The sequence below is a fragment of the Poecilia reticulata genome, chromosome 2, assembly GCF_904066995.2.
Source record: "Poecilia reticulata chromosome 2, P_reticulata-male-v2, whole genome shotgun sequence".
NCBI classification, from domain to species: Eukaryota; Metazoa; Chordata; class Actinopteri; order Cyprinodontiformes; family Poeciliidae; genus Poecilia; species Poecilia reticulata.
This window is the reverse complement of record NC_088831.1, coordinates 19,799,746-19,807,787: the sequence shown is the minus strand read 5'-3', so window position 1 is coordinate 19,807,787 and position 8,042 is coordinate 19,799,746. Positions and strand designations below refer to the sequence as shown.

General features: G+C 43.4%; 1 protein-coding gene and 1 long non-coding RNA gene across 2 annotated transcripts; one reads left to right on the top strand and one right to left on the bottom strand.

The window, feature by feature from the left end:
- Positions 1 to 1,149: 1,149 nt before the first annotated feature.
- lacc1 (laccase (multicopper oxidoreductase) domain containing 1) lies at positions 1,150 to 6,920 on the bottom strand. Its single transcript, XM_008402278.3, has 5 exons — positions 6,002 to 6,920; positions 3,952 to 4,130; positions 3,671 to 3,836; positions 2,174 to 2,399; positions 1,150 to 2,043 (listed from the first exon to the last, which is right to left on the bottom strand). The coding sequence occupies exons 1-5, from the start codon at positions 6,492 to 6,494 to the stop codon at positions 1,818 to 1,820; spliced, it is 1,290 nt and encodes a 429-aa protein (XP_008400500.1). The 5' UTR covers positions 6,495 to 6,920; the 3' UTR covers positions 1,150 to 1,817.
- LOC145548807 (uncharacterized) lies at positions 2,274 to 4,693 on the top strand. Its single transcript, XR_014084802.1, has 2 exons — positions 2,274 to 2,412; positions 3,561 to 4,693. It is a non-coding gene; the product is annotated as an uncharacterized LOC145548807 (long non-coding RNA).
- Positions 6,921 to 8,042: the final 1,122 nt, after the last annotated feature.

Sequence of the window (8,042 nt, the reverse complement as noted above, 5' to 3'; positions counted from 1 at the left end):
GTGTGTCGTGTACAAATCACATCACACAACTTTTTAGACTCTGGGTCTACGCAGTTACGACTCTACCCACTAGAGTCCTCACTCAATTAGTGGAAAACCAGTTGAACTGTGTTGAGCTGCGTTGCTATTGGAAAAGAGCCACATGTGTGTAATAGAGTTTTTTGTTCCCCCAACCAGTCAGAAAGTTGATGGTCTCTCAAATCAAACCAGTCAGGATTTTCATCCATGTTTTGGTTCCTACAGGGGTCTGTTGCCATGGCAACTTTGGACTCGCCGTTTCCTTCAGCAGAAAGTGCAGAAAGATGCTGACAATAACATGGCTCCTGATCTATTAGTTACTCTGGGGAACAAACTAAACAGTCCTCTTTTGTCTTTAGTTATCCAATTTATAAAAATAAAGGACTGGATAACCAAATGGAGCAAGAATATCTATTAAGAAAATCAAAAGAACTTGACAAATTACACTTACATGGTCTTTATTGTCTTTGAAGAAAATTCCATTCCCGTTCTCCAGCGTAGCTTGCTAACTCATATTAACCTGCATCTCTGTAAAGCACTTAAAGAATGAACTTTGTTTTCTGAAGCTTGCACTAAACCAGAAGAGCTGGCCTCAATAATGAGGACTTTTCTGGTAAACCAACAGAGTAACTGAAGGATGCATTTGGGTTCAGCTCTTTATTTGACGTGTTTTCTCATAACGTGTCTGTCTTTGTGTTCTGATCAACGTTCTGGCAGCAACATGTCCACCAGAAGGAAACTTTGCCTTTACAAGCCCACATGTTCAGAGCCAAACGGTGTTAGACGTTGGTCTCATCACTGTCTGCATTGTTCAGATAGTCTGGCCTCGGCCCATTTTTCTTCATTTATTTGAATTCATGCTTCTGTATTTACTGATGTTGGACTGAGCTGGAAAAGAAAAATAATTTTGTTAAAATCATGGAAACATGGCGTTTGTGTTATTTCAGTACTGAGGTGGAACAGTGAAAACACTTATTTCCTTTTTTTTTTAAAAAAGGGCTGCTTTTATTACAAATAAAGGCTTTTCCCCTTCAAATAAATGCTTTCAATACCCCATAGCAATGAGTTTTGTCTTATTTAAATAATGTCTCATGAAATTGGTAAGTAAACTTGCCCATAACTTCATAACCATTTAGTCTTTAAGTTTATTTGCACAGAATATTTCAGCAGCGAGGCGGTTCAAAGTGCTTTACGTCACATAAAAAGAAACCATCCAAGGAAGGAGAAACAAACGATACATTTTGTCACCATGGCATTCTCACAATCAAGCAAATACACATCAAACATATTGATCAATGTTAGTGAATCAAAGGAAGCCAATGTTTCTGCGTCTTTGCAGTTTTCTGGAAGTTCATTCCAGATTTTATGGTGCATAAGAACTGAATGTTTTATATGCTGGAATAAAACGACCACTGAGCAGAAAGGATTGGAAAAAAAACACTTTCTCTCTTGTTCTATCTGCTGCAGTTTTGAGTATTTTGTCCCAAGTTTTAATCTATAAGCTCTGTGTCGTTTTGTTTTCTCAAGTAACTATGGAAATCTACAGCCATTGATCTGTCTGTTTGAAATGTGACCCCAGTTCAGCCACAAGCTGTAGATTTAAAAGGACCAATCACAACTCCGGTAGTTTATTCTAGCCGTTTCGTCCCTTGAAGATGCTCTTTAGTACGTAATCTACTAGATTAGTAGTTCTTCACAAAGAATCGCTTAAGATTTGCTTTGCCGCCAACTGGAACCCGACCCGTCGCATTTGACTACAAGAAGTTCTCGGCCGTCGACTTTTGGATCATCTCCACGTCTTAAGGTCCGCCCTGTTGACCTGTCTGGCTCTCCGGAGCGCTGGCCTGTTCCCCGCTTTCCTTGATCCACAGGAAACCCACTTGGGTGCCGAAGTTGAGTCCGTCTCTGACGTGGGAGAAGAAGTCGTCGGGATTGCAGGAGGTGCAGGGCGTCACGGGGGGCCGGGTGGCGTCCGTGTTGTCGTGGATGTGCTCTGGAAGGACGCCGCGCCGCTGCAGGAGAACTCTGGGAGTGGAGGAGCGGTGACGGTCAGCGACTAACGTACCGAACATGCTCCATTTGTCTTAAGATTTTTATCTGTATTTCATTTTTTTTTTAATCTGCTCACACTATGTCATACTCTTTGGATTCGTACCTGTTGGCGAGGAGGATGTCCACGTGTGGCCTGGCCGACTCTGGATCAGGCACGCAGTCCGGGTGGATGGAGATGAAGTCTGCCGCCTGCTCTCTGTCCAGCGTGAAGCAGCACACCCCCACGGACGGCCCCACCGCCACCACGATGTCGCTGTACCGACAACCAAAATTCGTCACCATGGCGTCCACGGTTGCCGTGGCCACGCCCATCACGGTCCCTCTCCAGCCTGGGAATTGACGGTAAAGTTTAAATGACATTTGCAAAACAAGTTGACAATTAGAGGTTAGGACAGACTCGAGTAGGGAATGAAGCATGCTGGGAAAAAAAAAAGAATTGGTCAGAAAGTGATGTCTGGTTGTGAAGTATTACAAAGTAGCTGCGTTTCCATTGGCCATATGGTTGCGCAGTTTGACATTTCAAAAATAAATTTGTGTAATGGATGCATGGCAATTTTGAAAAAACTTGTATTTTGATCAACTGTTTTGGTGCTTGGTGAGGTGTTCTTTTTGCTGTAAGAAAATTGGTTCATTTTGCAAAATTGTAATGAAAATACTTTTTTTGTATTACACGAGTCACATGATCAACAACAGGATGTTGCCACTGGCACAAACTCAGAAGAAGACAACAACAGGAAGTATTTGGAACAGCAAGTTTCTTAATAGTGAAAAAAAAAAGGATTTTGTAAAGTGACATTTACGTCTGATACTAAAGAGGCAGCGTTATGTAAAACTGAGTTTTTCCAGTTTTACATCGTGTTATGTTATTCCCCTCATCAAAAACTTATTTGGAGTGTTGCCTTGATTCTTTCATGTGTGTTTTAGAAATCCTTTAATCTCCAAGGCAACCATTCAGTTGTGAGAAACGCCTGGGTGGACCTAGCCCCGCCTTCTAGCTCCAGCTCCTCCTCCGAGCTGCAGTTTCTGAGCTTCTGCTTCACAGAGCAGTCCCTCCTCTCCTCCCACCTTCTTTCAGCTCCTTCAGACTAGCCAGCAGCAATTAGCAAACACCTGGTGGAGCTAAGCATCATCTGAGCTCATTATAGGAGCTACTTTTTGCTGATAAAAAGGTTGTTAAATGGTTAATAGAGGAGCCATGTTGTGATGACTTCCTTAAGGCGGAGTTTAAGAAAAACGAGCTTCTTAAAGGGACAGGGGCCCAATTTCAAGGTGTTAAATGACTGTTTTTCAAGTCACATTTGATATATAGCCTTTTTATAACAACTAACATTGTTATGTGATCGTGCTATAAAATGACAGTGTGCATGGAAAACACATAATCCTTCCCTTTTCATACTGCACTTATGACTGAAAACCAATATTTACCAACATTATAGATGTTTCTCTTTTCTACCTCATGAAAAATGACCTACTTTGCTTCTTTACCTCAGTTGTCCTACACTGCATCCACATCAGATGGCCAAACTACGTGATCAGTACCGCAGATATATCGTGCTTTTCTAACTGCTATGATTATCTGGAGCGTGAGAGTATTCTTCACCTGCATGCGCGGCCCCGATGACCTTCTTCACGGGATCGGCGAACAGGATGGGCAAGCAGTCGGCCCCCTGACCCGCCAGAACAACCCCCGTCTGATCGGTCACCATGGAGTCGTAGCTTTCCGGCTCAGGTTTCCCCAAAACCCAGACGTCACTGGCATGGTTCACCTGCAGGACGCAGGTGTGAACAGGACATTCATGATGGGGAAGTAAACCGCAGACAGGGTTTATGATTAACAGGTGGATCATGTGCGCCGCAGAGGTTTTTTTTGCAACGGCGTACCTTGACCAGACGCAGGGGCATGGGATGGAAGCCGGCGTGAACGGCCAGCCGGCGCCGGTTTTCTTCCACCACGGCCCGGGGGTCCCTCCTCCTACTGCTGCTGAACAGATTCAAGGAGGACAGAGTGGGGATGTAGGAGACGCCGCCTGAACGGGTGCTGAAGCCGTGACCGAAGCAGTCTAAGAGACACAGAGGAGACGGGCAAGGTCCAGCTTTACTGACCAATAAACAGGCTTTGTAACATTGCCACTTGCAGTACGGACGTTTGACAGCCTGTAGACTTAGTCTGGATGTTTCATTTGGAAAAAAAAAAAAGCTTCCCAAATACAAAAAAATAATCCTAACAATCAAATCCTTGGATTATTTGGGGGGCGGGGTTGTTCTGACCCGATGGTACCGTTTTTTGTTTTTTTTTAATCAGTATCAAGACATTTATATCTCTAAATTTTGCTATAAGTGCCTGAAACTCCTTGAGACGTACACTGTAACATCAGAATAATAAACTAATAAACCTTTTAGGCAAAATGTAAAAAAACAAATTCAGTCATTTTGCTTTTATTGAAGAAAACGAACCAAACAACCATGGCCACAACTTATTTTAGATTTTTTTATTTATTTATTTCTTCTAATCTAACACACATTTCAGACATTTCTAAGTGAATCAACTAAAACTAACTGGGCCGTTTATCATTTCCACTGAATTGTTTTAACAGGCTGAAATAAAATCTGAACTTTAAGATGATTTGACACGTTTTGAAGTTTTCATACATCTGTACAAAACGACACGGTTTTGTTTTTAGTCATCATCGGCTATTGTGTGTTGCAGAAGTGAAATTAGCATTTTTAGGACATGTGCAGCTCAGAAGAACATGTGCATCACCACATGGAACTGGGGGGAAGGTTAAAAGTTGACCCTGGATGGTGTGAGAGGTCATAGGTTCTGTCAACAAACTTCTTCAGTTTTTGCTGTTTTTTACGGTTTCAGATTTTAGTAGTTTTAACATAAGATAGAGACAACCTTGGAAAATACAAAAGTTACCCAAAATCAACGTGGCAAATACTGTAAGCTTCATATGCAAGGCTGGACACTGGAGTTCTGAGTTGGGCTTGGAGAGAATCCTGCAACTCCACCAGTCAGCTTTCTGATAACTTTTCCTATTTGAAGCTTTGGGGTTAACCTCTGACCCTTCAAGCAATCATTCATCGTCAATAGATAATATTTTCTCCCCTGTTAGTTTGTCCTGATTTCACTTTCTATTTATTGAGAAACACAGTAAACTTAAAAAAAAAAAAAGTCAAAGGTTTGTTGTGCTGCTCTTTTAAAAGCTCTGTCACGGTGGCAGCATCGGTCACCCTAGTGTCCACTGAGGTGGACTTCATTGTCAAAATATACATTTTTATAATGGTCAACCTTAGAAAACGACCACTCTGGTATTTATCTAGATCATTTTTATTCATTTATTAGATGTTTTTATTTATAATCTGTGCTGGAAGCCCCTCCTGACATGCAGCTCAGTTTATACACTAATCACATCGTTATTAGAAATGGCTTATGGGGCAGTAGCCCAGGGCTCTGATTTTTTGGGGGGCGTCCAAAAAAATGTTTGTTTTTCTTAAGTCCATGTTTTGTAAACATTGAACTTCATATAGATGTCATAGGCTCAGAATCAGTTAATATTGTGAGTTTTTTTTATTAATATAAACACCATTCAAATATTGGAAAATTATGACATTATCTTCAATTTCTTTGGGATTAACACCAAGTTATTAACGTTTTAAACCTACCGTGCATTGATTAGCTCCTGCTTCTATCAATGTACTGTCATTTTCATTAGTAAAATATTTTTTACAGTGTTTGGGGCACCAAAAGCGTCTCCAGCCCAGGGGCCCACATCCTAGTAAATCCGGCCCTGATCAAAATGAGTAAATTTACTATATTTTTATTATCTTTTATGCTACTTTGGTTTAAAAAAAAAGGCCCATCAAATCAGGTGATTTTGTTTTTTGTGTAATCTTAGAACAATCTTAATCCACTTTTACTGGAACCCACCTGGGATCAAAGTGGACCTCAGGGTTCTGATGTCCCCCTTCAGAGCGGGCAGCTGCTGCAGGAAGGCCGACACTTCTTCCTCCGCTTCACCCTCAGGTGAGTCCGTGTGGGCGGAGCCACAGCAGTCCGAACAGGTGAGCTTGTCCGCCTGCGTCACGTCGTAATCAAAGGTATAAACGGCGGTAAATAGCAACTCCTGGTACCGAGCCAGCACCTCCCTGCCCCGCGCCGTGGTCAGCACCCTGACCGCACTCAGGTCCAGATCATCCAGGCTCCGCTTGAGTCGGTACAGACGCTCCGCGGTGGACCCGGAGTCCAGGCCGTGAACGCTCCTGCGGGAGCCCAGGAACGGGTCCGAGAGGCCGTTCTCTCGCCGGTGACTTTCCGCGCCGCACAGCAGAAAGACGTGCAAGTCCGCTTCCTGCAGCAGAGAGGCTCCGGGGCTGCAGCAGCTGCTGCTGCAGCAGCGGGTCAGATCCAGCAGCACGGCCATCCTCTCCCCGGGTGTGTGCTGAGCGCTCTGACTTTATAGCCACGGCAGGGAGCGAGTTTGTCCGGCAGAATAACAGAGAAACTCCATCTGGCTGCAGTGGAACTTCCTGCGCTGCGTCGCTCCGCCCAGACTGGAAACCCCGCTCAGCCGCTGGAAATTCTCATCTGGTTGGTTTCCTCCTCCTGCTGCTGCGGCTGCTGCTGAGTGTTGCACAGACACTTTCTTTCTGCAGGTCACTCAAAGTTTGCAAAACACCAAAAACACGCTGCAAAGCGGGGCACCAACATGTAGAAGCTGCTAGGTTGTGCAAACGTTTTCTTTAAAAAACTGATCTATAGAGACAAATGAGGCTTATTTAGGAAGCGCCTTGTTTTCCTTGATCTGTGGGATTAAAGTATTTTTAAGCAACTCTAAGGAATGTTGACGTGTTAATACCTGCACTGTACGGGAAATGAATGACGCAACTATAAATGCCACATGTGAACTCAAAGGTTATATTTATTAAACTTGGCTGATAGAAATAGCTTTTAGACTGTTAGCTTTCTGCTAGCAGGAACGACCAGGGCTGGGGTACCGCAGCTTTTAAAGGGGCAGTATGTACAATGACATTTTATTAACAATCAAGTAACTGTTATCTTCAGTCATAAAAATGCTACACACATGATGTAAAAAAAATAATAATTAAACTGCAATTTAACTCCTTGAAATTGGGCCTCTGTCTCTTTAAGAAGCACCTGCTCTTTCTGAAACTCCGCCTTCAGGAAGTCATCACAACATGGCTCCTCTATTAACCCTTTAACAACATTTTTACCAGTGTTGCACTGAGTAGTAGCTCCTATATTGAGCTCAGCTGATGCTGTTGTCGGGGCAACCCACAACGAACAAATATACCAAGAGATTTCAGAGAAACTGCCATCTGTGCAGCGTTGACCGTAGCTCCTGTATGCTCACGGTTCACCCACATTCCCACATGTTAGTGAGGAACATCCTGCCAACAGAGACGCCCTACTTGGCTGGAACCAAACAGATATTAACCGACTAGAGTGAGACTTGATCATGGAGAAAGGCTGAAGAAGGTTCTATAAATGTGGCTGGTACCGCAAAACAGTTTCTAGGGGAAAATCTGTGTAGAGTCAAGCAACGCTGAGTAGGTGCTGGTGGAAAAGGGCCTTTAGCCGCTTTGACCACGTCATGGTTATTGGAGCCAGACTGGTGCTGGTCTGAGTATTTAAGAACAGGATCTACTGAATGTAGATCATTCAGTAGATCATCCCAACCCCCAAAAAAAGAAGGAAAAAACACCCAGTGAGCATCAATTGTGGGGACAAATATGCAAGTGGGAGAATACGCAGATCGATTTGAGATGGTGTGGCAAGGCAACAATTAAAGTTCTGCTACAACCAAGGTCTAAAAAATACAACTTCTGAAGGAAGTTGACTGATTTCAGCTGAACAGAGCACCGCTGGGATGTAGGGATGGATGGAGAATCTCATCATGGATGTGCAGCCTGCAAAACAGCGGCGACGTCATGATGTCGTCTTGTAAATA

Excerpts from the sequence above, each read along its gene's own strand:
- lacc1 (XM_008402278.3), bottom strand. The coding sequence starts at position 6,494 with ATGGCCGTGCTGCTGGATCTGACCCGCTGCTGCAGCAGCAGCTGCTGC. Across the intron at positions 3,837-3,951 it reads TGCCCCTGCGTCTGGTCAAG|GTGAACCATGCCAGTGACGT; the intron begins GTACGCCGTTGC and ends TGCGTCCTGCAG. Across the intron at positions 2,400-3,670 it reads CATCGGGGCCGCGCATGCAG|GCTGGAGAGGGACCGTGATG; the intron begins GTGAAGAATACT and ends GTCAATTCCCAG.